The sequence below is a fragment of the Marmota monax genome, unplaced genomic scaffold (assembly GCF_021218885.2).
Source record: "Marmota monax isolate L192 unplaced genomic scaffold, Marmota_monax_Labrador192_F-V1.1 WCK01_AAM20220418_F8-fsc00050, whole genome shotgun sequence".
Classification (NCBI taxonomy): Eukaryota; Metazoa; Chordata; class Mammalia; order Rodentia; family Sciuridae; genus Marmota; species Marmota monax.
In genome coordinates this window covers 8392027-8406775 of record NW_026694552.1, presented here as the reverse complement: position 1 = coordinate 8406775, position 14749 = coordinate 8392027, and the positions used below count along the sequence as shown (strand labels likewise).

The following is a 14749-nucleotide window of genomic DNA, read 5'->3' as shown; positions in this document are numbered from 1 at the left end:
CTGGTGTAGGGCATGTGCTTTACAAAAACACTGATCTGCCCTTGGAGATTTCCATTATGGCAGATGATTACCTAACTTAACACAGGTGAGATGTAGAGTTGCTAAGGCTGGATCATGTAGTTGGGTAGTGGCTGCATTATATGACTCTGCTCACCAACTGCCATGGCATCCTTGAGGTCATGCTCTCATTCTAACAGGATTCATCCAGACCACAAGAGGCAGATAATTTCTTCATGCATTAATCTCCCTCCATGGTGGAAGTGACACTCATTTTTTCATCAAAATCTTAGATGATACCTTATTATGTTAAAAACATGAGATTAAAATCAGTATTTCATTGCTATAAGATACAAATGTATGCCAATTTCTGAGAACAACAGGGCTGTTTTAATGCCTATAAAAAATGTGTTATGGGGGTGATGGGTAGAAGTGGCAGTTCCAGTCTCAGGACTCTAGTTCTATATTTTGAATTGATTGTACAACAGCAAGAAGGTCTTGATTTGCATAGAGAAGGAGTTAGCTATCTTACTTGCATAATTTTATGAAAGTGGGTACATAGCTGGGCGTGGTGCCACACGCCTGTAATCCCCATGGCTTGGGAGGCTGAGGGAGAAAGACTGCAAGTTCAAGGCCAGCCTCAGCAAGTTAGCAAGGTCCCAAGTAATTTAAGTTGTGAAAATCCAGTGTAGCCACGACATTCTGAACCAATGAGTCAAGGCTTGCAAAAAATCATACAGGAAGAAGCATTACTCCCAAGGTTTCAAAACAGAAATGAGTCAACTCACAGCTCTTAACAATTGGTGGTCTTCAATTGCTATTCTGGATGTGACATATTAGGTGTCTGTTAAGTGTTTTCTTCCATTTTTATTACAGTTTTAAAATATTACACATAATGTGTTTTCTGAATTATATGTTTAAGAAAATTTAGAGCAGTTCCAACAGGACCCAGGATCTCACAAGGCAATCTGAAAACCATTACTGAAGCCTCAACACTCCCAGTTATTTTGAGAGCCTTTGGGAAGCCATTATTTGATGAAATGACAGGGTTTTTTTTTTTTTTTTGCCTTTTCCTCCCAAATGTCAGGCTCACTGTGATCCATCAATATTTATTGAGTGCCTGTCCCCAAGAGGCACGGAACCGTGCTTGGTTTCAGAATGAATATAGTATCATTATGTAAGACAAATTAACAGTCTACTGTTTGAGCTAAGAGTTGGGAGGGGGATATAAGAAATTTGGTCTAGTTGGAAAAAGTCCTTCAGACTGGGCCCCAGGCAACAGTGGGCTGGCTTTACAGGGTTTCACTAAATGACTTCCATCTCTGAGCGGCTAGGGCACAGTTGTATCTGCCCCTTTGGGAAATGGCCTTTTATGCAGGGGTGAGGGGGCTCACCAACATGCCAGCACCACATGATTTGTGATTAGAGGAGGAGATCATTTCTATTCCCACAATGTGTCTCTTTTGCTCCGTAGCAGGAATGTGCAAGGTGGTTGGGAGAGAAGTTAGGAAATTGTATAGGAAATATATTTATGGACATGCAGAATAGTATATGACAGCTGAAAGTTGTGTTCTATACTGCAAAGCTGCCTTCTGAGAGGTGTCAGGCCTTCCTGTGACCAGGGTAGAGACGAGACAGAATTTGCTGCAGAGGCTTCCTTGAGGCATAGGGAGGAGAAGAAAGTTTACAGTACACTAACTGGTCAAGCAATCATCGCACAGGTTGTGAGGAGTCCTTACGTGGGGCAGGAGGAGGGTAAATGACAAGGAAAGGGAAATTAGAGTAGCCTTCTGAATTGCCTGCTATGTGGGAAGGGCAGGAAGGCAGTATTTGGGATATTGTAAAACAGAAAGCACAACTGGTACCCAATAGCTTGTTTAAATCACATTTTAACTGACAGAAAGCTGGGGAGAATCACAGCCATTGCTTGAACATCAGGCGGATTTAAAACTAGGAGTTGCTAAGTCATGTCATGAAACTTGTATTTCCACCTAAGTGGTATTCCAGAATGATCCCAGGTTACCATATGTGCCAACATACATAAGTGGATCTGTGTGTATTCACATGGGAGATAGGGTCTGGCCAGGCAGCTGGATGAAGCAATTATATTTCCCATTCCCACATATCCTGGGAGAATTAAATAGGTGTCTTTTATCCAGAATAAAAAAAGTACTTGGACTGGAAAGTGTGGAAAACCCCACCTTTTTAAGGACTATACTGGTATGAGTAATGCAAACATTTCCCTAAACTTTTACTGCAAACATCCAAATGAATTCCAGGAACTCTACTTGGAGACATTGCCACGTTGCTGGCACAGACCTCAGCAATGGCCTCTTTCCCAGAATTGTGGTTAAGGGCAGAGCTGGGTGGCTATAGTGACCTGTGTACATAAAGTGCTGCCCCTTGGTGATTTGGTTCTTGTTTTTCTTGCCTAGCACATTTAGTGTTCCATGGTACTCATGAATGATGGGTTTAAAAGTGAAACACGGGGCCAGTGGAGTGGTTAAATTGGATGGAATTGCTCCTGTAGGGTACATAGGTCTAATTGGCTCCTTCATCCCCCATTTGGATTTGTACCGCTCTGGGAGACTCTGCAGCCTCGAAGGTCAAATAGACATTGCAAACAATCATCCCCAGGCTGAAAAAGTGAATGCAACATCCTTTGCTCTAGGGAAGGTTAGACAGCAGGTCCTGTGAGAAGGGTGCACAGGGTACTTGAAAGCACAAAAGAAACTCCTTTATTTTCAACCCCTTTTGGGGACAGTATCTTTTATTGAGATGAAATTCACATAAAATACAACTCGTCATTTTACACAATTCTCATCATTTATTGTATTTGTAATATTATACAACCACCAGGTCTCTTTTTCAAACCATATCAATGACTCCATAAAAACATTCCATAAAAAAAAAAAAACAACATTCCATATCCAGGAAGAAATGCCACTCTCCAACCCTCACTCTCAACCTCTAAAAATTAACCTCCAATCTTCCATCTCTCTGAATTTGCCTATTCTCTGTGTGTGTGTGTGTGTGTGTATGTATGTTTGTGTGTGTGTGTGGAGTTACAGAATGTATGACCTTTGTATGCAACTTCTTTCACTTAGTGTAATGTTTTCATTGTCTGTCTAAGTTGTAGCATATTTTAGTTCTATGTGCCTTTTTATGGCTGAATAATACTTCATGTACACTATGGTTCACCATAATGAACACTTGGCTTGTTTTTACCTTTTGGCCATTAGGAACACTGCTGCCATAAACTGTCATGTATAAATTTCTGTGTGAGCACATGCTTTCATTTCTCTTGAGTACATACTTTGGAGTGAAATTACTAAGTCATGTGGTTCTTCTATGTTTAACTTTTTGAGGAACCACCAAACTACATTCCATCATGGCTCCATCATTTGCATTTTCACCAGTCATGTATATGACATCCTATTACTTACCTTCACCATTATTTCCTTTTTTAAAAATTAACTGGGGCTGGGGATGTGGCTCAAGCGGTAGCGCGCTCGCCTGGCATGTGCGGGGCACTGGGTTGGATCCTCAGCACCACATAAAAATAAAGATGTTGTGTCCACCAAAAACTAAGAAATAAATATTAAAAAATTCTCTCTCGCTCGCTAAAAAAAAAAAAAAAAAAGAAATAACATTATCCTGCTTGACCAATGTGATTCTGCAACCTGTGCACTCAGAAAAATGAGAAATTATATCCCATCTGATTCAAAAGTATGATATGTCAAGATCATTGTACTGTCATGTGTAACTAAGTAAAACAAATTTAAAAAATTATAAAAAAAAGTTAAAAGAAAAAAATTAATGTCATCTTGGTAGATGTGAAGTCATTATATAATTTTTACAGTTTGGATAAGTGTCCTCCAAAAGCCCATGTGTTAAAGGCTTGGTTCCCATCCTGTGACGCTATAGGGAGGTGGTGGAACTTTGAAGGGTGGGACATAATGCAAGGAAGTCCAGTTGCTGAAAGGCGATATTGGACCTAGTCCCTTTCCTCTGCCTTTGCTTCCCAGCTGCCATAAGGTAAGCCTCTTCCTCCACCACTCACTGCCACCGTGATGTGCTGCCTCACCACAGTCCCACAAGAAACAAGCCAATCGACCATGGACCGAAACCTCCAAAACTGTGAGCCAAAATAACCACTACCTCCTTATAAAGCGATTATCTCAGGAGTTCAGTACAGTAACAGGAAGCTGACAAACACATTATGGTTTTCATTGGCATCTCCCTAATGACTAGAGGTGTTGGTCTCTTTTCCATGTGCTTACTGGTCATTTGAGTATCTTATTCAGAGAAATGTCTACTCAAGTTCTTTGCCCCAATCTTTCATTAACAGGAATAACTTTATTTCCATATTTACACTAAAGTAGAAATTGTTTCATTATGAAATCATGACCAACTTACTGAGAGTATACTCATTTTGAAAAATAATTTATGTGTGTGCTTTATATTCATTTAGACTTTAGATTCGTAAGTGGAGTGACCACAGCTGTATCAGTTACATAGTTCAGTAGCTGTTTGTTGAATACTTGTTGCTTTAAATATGAGGCCTTGCCTGTCTAGTTTTTAATTGTCTTTTTGCTGTTGAGTTCTAAGAATTTGTCATATTTAACTATCATTAGATATATGATTTGCAAATCTGTTCTATTTGTGTAGTTTGTCTTTTTCACATTCTTGATTGACACACCATGATCATCCAAATCCATAGTTTACATTAGGGGTTACTCTTGGTATCACACATTCTATGAGTTTTGACAAGTGTATTATGAAAAGTAGTAACCATTATAGAATCATACAGAATGTATTTTTTATAGGTAGACACAATATCTTTTTTAAAATATTTTTATGTGGTGCTGAGGATCGAACCCAATACCTCACACATGGTAGGCGAGCGCTCTACCTCTGAGCCACAACCCCAGTCCTCATACAGAATGTTTTCATTGCCGTAAAGTTCCTGTGTTAGCCAGGCACGGTGGCGCATGCCTGTAATCCCAGCAGCTCAGGAGGCTGAGACAGGAGGATTGTGAGTTCAAAGCCAACCTCAGCAACTTAATGAGGCCCTAAGCAACTCAGTGAGACCCTGTCTCTAAATAAAACATAAAAAGGGCTGGGGATGTGGCTCAGTGGTATGTACCCCTGAGTTCAACCCCTAGAACCAAAAAAAAAAAAAAATATCCTGTGTTTAGCCTGTTAATACCTTCCTCCCCCAACACCTGGAAACCACTGATTCACCTTGATCATCCCCTTTTAATAACTATGACAACCAACATTTATTGAGTGCTTACTATGAGCTAAGAACCATGTGCTATATATTTTTCAATAGCCTCATGAATAAGAATGCAGTTTAAAGAAATTGTCACTTATTCATGGTCACCTAGCTACAAAGTGGCAAAATAAGGTTTCAAACCAAGTTTGTTGGGCTTCAGAGAATGAGCACTTTACCATCCACTCTTTGTCTTGATGAGGACGATGCTGGTGACAGTGGTGGTGGTGATGGTAGTGGTGGTGTCTAACATAGAAGCAGTGCTTACAATGTGTTGCCAGGCACTGTACCAACTGTGTTCTGTATTTTATCTATTCAATCCTTACAACAGCACTAGGAAGTATATACTATTGTTACTGCCCCATTATAGATAAGTAAATGGACACTCAGAAAGGTTAGGTAACATCTCCCTTGAGTGCACAGAATCTACCAAGTGGAAGATTAGTGACCATCATGGAAGACTTAATTTTGACAATCCACCATCTCTGCCTAGGGCTGGAAATAGTAATGTGTAGGACTGAGTCTCATTGGTTGGCTTGGCTTTGAATTTCAAAATCTGGGTATCCACCTTGACATGATTTGGCTATTGCTTTTATAAGGATGAGGTCTGATGGCAATGTTCTCTGATGGGCAGGGCACACTGTGCTCTTGGCTGTCCAGCCTTAGTTGTTGTCTTTCTAGTCAGGGGAAGACTGCCCCCAGGCTTCTGGGTATACAACTAGAGCTCAGAAATAACCCCCTAATCGGCCTCATCAGCTTTGAAGGAGGCCACCGCAGGAGGGGCCTAAGTAGGCCACCACTTTAACCCAGTTACATGAGGGCAGCTGTAATCTGGGCTGATCATGTCTTACTAAGCTCTCTAGGAGAAAAATGTCCAAAAGCTGCTTCTTGCATCCAAGTATCCCTGGATTGCACTGCAGACACTCCCTTTCCCCTCTGGAAGAACATGACCTAGAGGTTACAAGGGCATAGCTTAATTTGAGTGGCTACCAGGATTGAGGAAAGGCTGGTGGCAATTTACAACTGCAACGAAATACCCATGGCTCTGGCTGTTCTAGGCCAAAGTGCTTTTTTCCTTGAAAGGCCCACAGACTAACCTTCCTCTACCTCATTTGAGGAGGCAAGGAAATTATTGTCTTCCTCTTTGGGGCCAGACAGCCACTCGAGTCAGACCAGCAGGTTCCGGACAGGCTGGGCCCTGACTCCCCTGTGTCCCCACTCCTGCCAGCTCACCTCACATCTGGCAATGACTAGCCCTGAAAGTTCCTGGGGGAAGCAGGCTGAGCTGTCTGGCCAAGCTGTGGTTGGGAAATAATGAACCAGAGCTCTACTGGGGCCTGCTTGGCCTAGTTTGTCTCGCTCCCTCCCTGTCGTCTGTCATGGGGGGCTTCCTCATGCAGGTGCACTCTGCCTCCTCCCTCACGCATTCCACAAACCATCTGTCCCAAGAGACAGCTCAACAAAATGGGCCCCACTCTGGGCAGGAAGCAGAAAGCTTGCCTGGCCTAGGTGGATGCTGGCAAGGAAGAAAGAAAGGATGGAGTGTTATAATGAGGCCATATGCTAAAAATTTGTTTATACATTTTTCCAAAGGAGTTTCCTCTAGCAGGAAGGTGACTTTCATAGGGGAGGAGGAAGTGGAATCCAAGCTAACAATTACACTATTGCATTGACTCTAGGCACCTTAGGTTGTAAGATGCTCATTATTTTATGTACTGTTGAAAGACAAAAAGAGTTGCTGATTAAGCTATGTCATGTAACTACAAGGTATGTCCCAATTACATAGAGCCCTGCAGAAAAGCAGGATGGGGCTCATAAGTGATGGGCTTGAGGGGCCCATGCAAACCACAGCGGCCCAAGAAAACCAATGAGAAGTGCAAGGGGTTATGCCACCAAGGGTTTTCTCTCAGGTACCAATATCTCCCACCATTTCTAGCATTCAGAAATAAGATTCTTGTTCACTGAATACCCTCATGGGGTGGGGTGGGGGGTGCCGAGAATGGAACCCAGGGCTTCACACAGGCTGTGTGTGTGCTTTGCCACTGAGCTACACCCTCAGCTCCTCACTTAGTACCTTCTGCGAACTGGGTCCTGTACCAAGGGCTGGAAGATGAATTAGACCCCACTCTTCCTTCAAGGAGCCCAGTGCCCAGAAGTGAGTTACTTAAGAGGGAAGTAAATGGTGCCCAGAGTAGGCACCAGATGCTGTAGGGGCAAAGTGGAGAGGTATCCAACACAGAGTGGAGCTTGGGGAGGGCTGCACAGAGGAGCTGAGATATTAGGAGGACGAAGGAGGCTGTGGCTAAGAGAACACTGCAAAGGGAAAGAAAGGCAAGGAAGCAGGAAATGGCATGGTGTGACAAAGTGAGAGCATTATGGCTGGAGCAAAGTGTCTCTGTGCATGGTTCTTTTGGAAACATGGGGGTGAGATGAAACTGAAGATGTTTGAAGAGCCCAGAACCTGGGTGTCACACTAAGGAGCCTGAGCTCTATCCTCTAGTCAAAGGTGCAGGGTAGTAATACAGTCACATTTGCATTTGAGACCACTGCCTGCAGAGAAGAACAGACCAGAGTGGAGATGGGCAGCAAGGGCAGATGCACTAGCCCACAGGGAGGGATGGCGATGGCCTTGGTGGCTGGTCTTAAGCTCTCTTCTTGAAAAGGAAGATGTAGAAAAGCCAGGAGACCACCTTTCCTCGCTTTCTCTCCACCAGCCTCTTTCTGTCTCCCCAGCTCTTGCATGGCCCCCCTTCCTCTCACACTTCTGGTTCTGTTCTGAGGCTGCCCAGGGTTGGACCTTGACTCCCCTGCTTGTGCAATTGTGGCTCACACCGTTCTCTCTCTTGTCCATACCTCACTGCCCAATTCTTCTCTTTCTTCAATACAGACTGGAGGTCCCTAAGCAGTGATCTCCCTAGTAATCCCAGAACACCAAAAAGGCAGTGGAGCCCAGAAGCACATGGGCACTGAGGTCTAATGAAACTGCTTTCTAGTCCCAGTCCCTCCATATATTACTGAACCTTAGTTTACTCATTCTGCTTGTCAATCAGGAACAGCATTATCAAACAGCTTCCAGACTGGCTGTGGGGATTGTCAGAGGTGCACATGCAGGTATGCATGTGCGTATGGAAAGGGACTTAGCACCTGGCACACAGGTGTGTAGCTACTGCTTTGCAGATGGAGAATCTGAAGCTGGGAGAGAGGGAATGGCTTTCCCAAGCTGGTAAGTTTTCTACTCCAGGACTGGAGAGCTCTGCCTCTCTCAGAGCTGGGTGCCCAACTACTGGCAAATGGTGAGATCTGCTTACACTGGCTGTTGTGCTGCTTAGCTGTGACCCTTCTGGAAGCAGCACTACTGGCTAAAAGATGGATCAGGGCCTGTCTGGTGTAAAGGCAGTAGGACCCAGTGGCCTTGGAAAAGCAGGTCTAACTGTTCCTGAATGGCAGGGTAATTTTCACTCACTCTTCCCCAAGGTGATATTTTGACCCTTGTTGGGAACAGCCCAATCCCCTGCTAGCAACACTGACATACAGGTCCTTGGGTGGAGTGGACCTGAACATGATGCTTTTGATTTTTTGATCTCAGTCCCTCAGCCTGGCCCAGAATACCATGAGTCCAGGAGGCCAGCAAATGTCCCCAGAAGACAAACCCTGCCAAGAGAAAATGGCCCACTGGATTCCTGGAAGCCAGGCAGTGTGTGGGAATAAGGAGTGCAGCCACACTGCTCCAGGGCAGAGCTCTACTGAGAGCCAGCCACCCTTTGGGGAGGGGGTGTCCTCCAAGTATGCAAGGCCAACAAATGATCCCTTTTGTCTACTCTTCAAAGCAGAGGGCCTTCTTAAAGGATTCTGAGAAGCAGGGCCAGGACTCCTGGGTTCTCATAAGTCTTTTAATAATAGTAAAAGAAGAAAACAATTGTAGCAATAAGTCCCATTGTGAGGGTTCCTTTTCATTCAGGGATCTTCAAGAACATAAACATCAGAGACTAAGATTCAGAATGCTAAATACACAAATTAAGGACAATTTATTTCCAAAGGTGACTGCAGAAATCATTTCATTACAATCAAAAGGTTTTACAAAACAGAGGAAACACATTACAAAACATCCCAAGAGGTGAGGAAACTGGTGGGGGGGAGGGGCACAGAGCACCCAAGAACCAGCCTGACAAAGAGGCTCACCCTGCTGCTATCTAGGGAGGTTACAAAGGCTGGTTCTGAAGGGAGGCACTGCATGGGGGTGGGAGGGGTGGGGGAGGGGTGGGCCCAGTGCACAGCAATCCCAGCCTGGGAATAAGGAAGGATGGGGAATAGTAAGAGGGGCAGAGGGATTTGCCAATGTCCCAGCAGAAATAGTTACATATCAGCCTATCTTATTCTCTTTGCTACAATAATACCAATATAAATGCAGAAGTCTTTAAAATGTTACACAACATTGATACTAAAAGAAAGCAAAGAGTTTCCAAAACAACACTTTTGCTTGAAATGACTTTTTGTTTTGTTTTTCATGGGATTTTTTTTTTGTATCTGTTTAGTGCCACCAGTATCAAGCCAGTGTACAAAAATGTTACAGACAAGGGGAACAGCAAGAGACTAGGTTTTCCTGAGCACAAACGGGCTCATTCTTTATACACAAGAGGAAGGCTCATGCCCTCTCCCAGGATCCCCACCTCAAAGAGGGCAGAGCCGCAACCAGGAAGCCCCTTCCAAGGTGTGGGCCTTGCCAAGGAGCCTGCAGGGCCTGTAGGAGTCCCTCCCATGTGCCTGCTCCCAGTTGACCAAAACCAACACGAGTGTCTTGTCCTACAGTGTGACACATGGCCTTTTCCCCTCCCTCCTCTACCTCCCCTTCAGTAGAAACCATCTAGAAACCCCTCTTCCAGAGAAGATAGATGGTGCTAGGTCACTGCCCACAAATCCAGAAGAGGCAGAGGGAAGAGGGAAGGGCACTTTTGCTACCTCATGAGTACCCAGCTCATGCCCAGGGCATCCCCCCTCCATCCCTGACTTCAGTGCAGAGACCTGCTGACACTGAGCTATCTGTGGGGAGCTGTGCCCATGTCACAAAACACTGAATCATCAATAGTCACACATATCACAACCCTGATGGAGGCTACAGCAAAAGGGATGATGTGACGGCTGGACTGAGGTACTGTACAGTAAAGTGTGCCAGCTGCCCCGCTTACCCCAAGGGACCTGCACACAGCTTCTGTGAGTGCTACCGAGTCCCCAGAGAGACAGAGGTTTGGGGAGGCAGAGTTTGTGGCTTCAGAACACCACAGGCTGACAGAGGAGCACATCACTGCCTTGCAGAGCAAGGTGTGCCAGATCTTTGGTGTACAAAACCAAACACTATGGGGAGGACCTGAAGCAGACGCGACCAGCTCTCTGCTATTCAGAGTGGAGGTCGCAAGTTGGCCAGCTCAACAGACTGTGCTCCTTGGCTCAGATCTTTGACCAAGGCCTCCTGGGGGCCTGACCGAGCATTGGTTTCCCTTCCTGGGGCTGTCTGAAAGGCAGCTGGCCACTTCCACATAGTCTTACACACTGGCAGACAGCATCTGGAAGCTGGGCCAGGGTGCTTGGGGAACAGCCTCAGCTCGGACAGGAAAGCCCTGAGGAGGAACTGGGAAGACAGCGCCCTCTATCCCTGGGTGTGCAAACTGTGGCTTCTCCCTCACTTCTGTACTAGAGCTGACAGCTGTCAGTCTGCTGTGGGACAGGTATGGGGGCCACTCCCAAGGCAGGCTGTCTTGCCTCTGATCAGGGTACCTCTCTCCAGGTGGGCTAGGCCCCAGGTAAGGGAGAGATACGGACCAGCTCTGATGCCTACTGCTCCCCAATACCCCAAATAGAGGGCAAGACTCCTTGTGGAACCCGTAGATGGGGCCCATTATCTGTTCCTTCGACTTCCATGATCATGAGCCAGCCTGCCTCTATGCTTCTCCCCTTCACCTAACAGGTATAAGGAGAAAGTAGCTTTCACTTCTTCTTTCCTTCCAAGCACCAGAAAGTACATGCCAAAATGGGGTGCTAAGCTGTAACCAGGGCAGTGTGGGGAAAGCCCGATTTGACTGGAAATCTGTGCTATGCCACAGAAAGAGGGAGGAAGAGTGGGCCTACTGTCACACCACTGTGGCATTCTGGGGCTGGTCCCCAGTTGAGACATAGATCCGATCCGAGGGGCCAGGCCAGGTCTCCAGGGGCTCCTCTCATAACCTCCTTCCACCCTCACCTTTTCTAAAGAGGTCAATGGGCACCAAGACCTCACACATTTCCTCACTAGTCACTCCTACATATAGCAGCTTGATGGTGGGCAGGGTGAATCCAGCTGCTCAAGAGGTCCCTCTTCTGGAGAGTAACCCTACAGTGAGAGGCGCTAAGAAAAGCTTGGCCCCGCCTCCAAGATGGCAGAAAATGAAGGTTATGGATCACAAGGGGCTCATGGACTCTCAATGTTCTCCTCTGCTGCTCTCTGTGCTCTTGCCAGCAGGCATCTTGTGATGGATGGTCCCTCCTGGGGTTGCTTCCCTGGGTCTCAGCTTATTCAGAGATTCTCCTGCATGGCACTGCCTCCTAGAGGTCCATTGGCTGAAATCATGACCACCTTTGCCAGAAGTACAATCTAGGTCTAATACGAGAAAGCTTAAAATACTGGAACTGGCCCAGAGCAATGAGGATGTCTAGAGTGGTGAAGGGGAGGGGAGGCTTTCAGGAGCTTGCTTTTCTGTTCTTAAGCAGACCTGACCCTAGTAGGAGTCAGCAAGGTGTCAGCAGCCATGCAGCCACTTCTTGAGGTGCACGCACAACTGAGTGCAAGTCTGTCAACAAAAGCTCCTCCTTTTGGAGCACTTGAACCCCTGGGGACGTATCCTTTGACAGCTCCCTTTTGACCTAGACATGGGCTTTTGAGAGGGCAGGGTGGGGAATTTGTGATACTTCCCACATTGAACAATTCAGCAGAGTCGGGATGTACTGAAGAAACCTGGCCCTGGGGAAATAACACTGGCTGGAGTTTCAGCTTCCCAAACCAGGGTGAGGCCACACCCTGCAAACCCCAGAAAAGGATCTATAGGACCTTCCAGAAATAGGCCTTGATGCAATGGTTCTCCCAACTCAAGCATCCAAAAACAAACAAGTAAAACAACCCCAAGCCCCAACTCCAGCTCACTCTTCCTTGAAGCTGCCTAAGAGACAGAGACACAGAAACCAAAAGAGAGGACAAGAACGAGTTGAAGGGGCACTGGAGATTTGGATGGTATCTATTATCAACATGAATGTGGAGAATGATTCAAATCACAGTTTTCTCAAGTTACCACTTCCATTGATTGATTTCTTAATTCCTGTGCTCACTTCTGATTGGGATGTGGGTCAGGCCTCAGCTCTCACGGGCAGATTGCACAGGGTCCTGCCTGGCACTGTGTACATTTCTACCCTGTTTGCTGTGGACTCACCATCACCACAGTTCAATAGGCCCCTTGGTGGAATCTTGCCCTAAGGCTGGTAGTGTCCTCCATTCCTCCCCCGGGCAGCATCCTAGAGGGAGTGGCTGGGCAGCTCCCTGCTTTGAGTCATGGGACAGCAGTGGGAAGAATCTGGCCAGTTCTATTTTGCCCACTATGTGGGAAATCCCTTGGCTCTGGGCTTGCCGCTGGTATAGATAAAAGGCCTGAGTCCCCTTCCAGTGGGGGCTGTGCTGGAGACAAAGGGGGATCCCAGCATGAGCATGGAGGTCCCTGGCAGTGGAGAAATGAAACACAACCTGATCTCACTGCTGTGATACTGCAAGAATTACTGCTTGTTGTTCCCTGCCTCTTCAACCAGCTGTTGTTAAAGCACCAACAAGCAGAGCAAGGGAGCCAGACTACCATCTCCCCGCATAAGGCCACTCAGAGCAGGGAGACAGAGCCAAGGGGAGGAAGAAGGGAAGATCCAGGCCCACACCATGCCCCAGGCACAAGGAGCTAACCTGGGGGAGGAGCTGAGGAAGGAAGAGTGGTGGAAGAATAGGACAGAGGAGGAAAAAAGAAATACACCAACATCCTACTACCCTCTCCCATGATTTCATCAAGAACTGGGTGTTCTCCAAGTCAAGTCAGGACTTGCTTCCTTGGGGAGGAGGAAAAAAAAACAAGCACCTTCAGTCTATTTTCTTGGCTGGAAGCCGAAGCAAATCCAGCAGATATTTACACAAGGGCCCAGCCATGTATGAGAACAGGATGACCAGCTTCCCGTGGGTCATGGTCATGAGAGTCTGGTGTCCCGAGGCCCAGATGCGATACCAGGGGCCGTAGAATGGGTCTGAGATGGCCGGACACAGCATGTTGTTCAAATTCACTTCGGTGACCTGCAGGGACAAGGGAGGTAGAGTGAGCGTTCGCCATCCTTAGGCGTTCTCTGGCTTACGCCGTTTCAGCCTTCTCTACCTAATGGGGGGCAGGACAAGGAGGGATTGACCAATCCCCATCTGTTCATGAACGGGTTTCCCTGCCCTGGGTTTTCTGAGGGAAGCAAGGCCACAGCCCATTAGAGGTGATGGGAAGGGATATGCAGGAGAAAAGCTGTTCAGTGTTGCTCAGGCTTGACTTCTAGTTGTGCCCAGAGCCTGTTGCCATTCCTAAGAATCTGCTATGTGCCTAGTTCCTGGAGAGGTATTATGGGATAAAAAGAGTAGTTAACAGCATGGTCCCTGCCTCCATGTAACTGTCAATCAATCAAGTGAGGGCGATCGGTTTATTGCATCTGACCTCAAACCAGACGGTGCCCACCAAGGTTTACACGCCATGAGGAGGTCTGAGGAACATATGGAATGGGGGCTGAGTCCTCAGAGAAGATTTCATGAGGGAAGTGGCACCTGAATGGACTCATGAAAGATGGACAGGGGATAATGGTAACCAGTGGGGTGAGTGGAGCCCTCCCTGTAGGAGGCATGGCCAGAGCATGGTATGTATGGTGACATGAGCACACTGACACCTTGGAAATGCAGGATGTCAGTGGGGAGCAGTGAGAGGTAAGGGAGGAAAAGTGACTGATTCTCCAAAAGGTACTGGGGACATAGGTTACACACGCTCTTATCCTGCACGATAAGGTCACACGAGGCTCACACGGCTATTGTTACGTTAATGCTGCCCACATCAAACCAGATATGCCACAACACCTGGCTTCCAGAGCCCTATAAGTCTGCTCATGCTAAAGACAAGTCCTTACCACCTCTCAGGGAGGTTAGGGCTATTATACCAAGTTACAGAGAGGTGGAAAACTCTCTGCCCTCAAAGGTGAAGTGACTCACTTAGAGCAGAGACAGAATCAGGACTTCACCTTGGGTCTCCTGACCCTGTCCCCAACCCTGAGCTCTTCCTGACTCACTTTACCACTAATAACCACCCTTGCAATACCGGCGATCTTGGACTCTGGATAACTCAACTACTGAGTCCAACCATTCTCCACACTCCAGGCAGTTCTGAACACCACAGAATG

General features: G+C 46.6%; 1 protein-coding gene across 8 annotated transcripts in view; it reads right to left on the bottom strand.

Annotated features, from left to right (window-relative positions):
- Positions 1-9267: 9267 nt before the first annotated feature.
- Tmem164 (transmembrane protein 164) overlaps positions 9268-14749 on the bottom strand; it is a 160840-nt gene continuing 155358 nt past the window's right edge. For all 8 annotated transcript variants that reach the window (XM_046420766.2, XM_046420767.2, XM_058571631.1 and 5 more), the window contains one exon: positions 9268-13619. In XM_046420766.2, the coding sequence (XP_046276722.1) occupies positions 13413-13619 (207 nt within the window). In that variant the 3' untranslated portion in view covers positions 9268-13412. The remainder of the gene's footprint in view (positions 13620-14749) is intronic.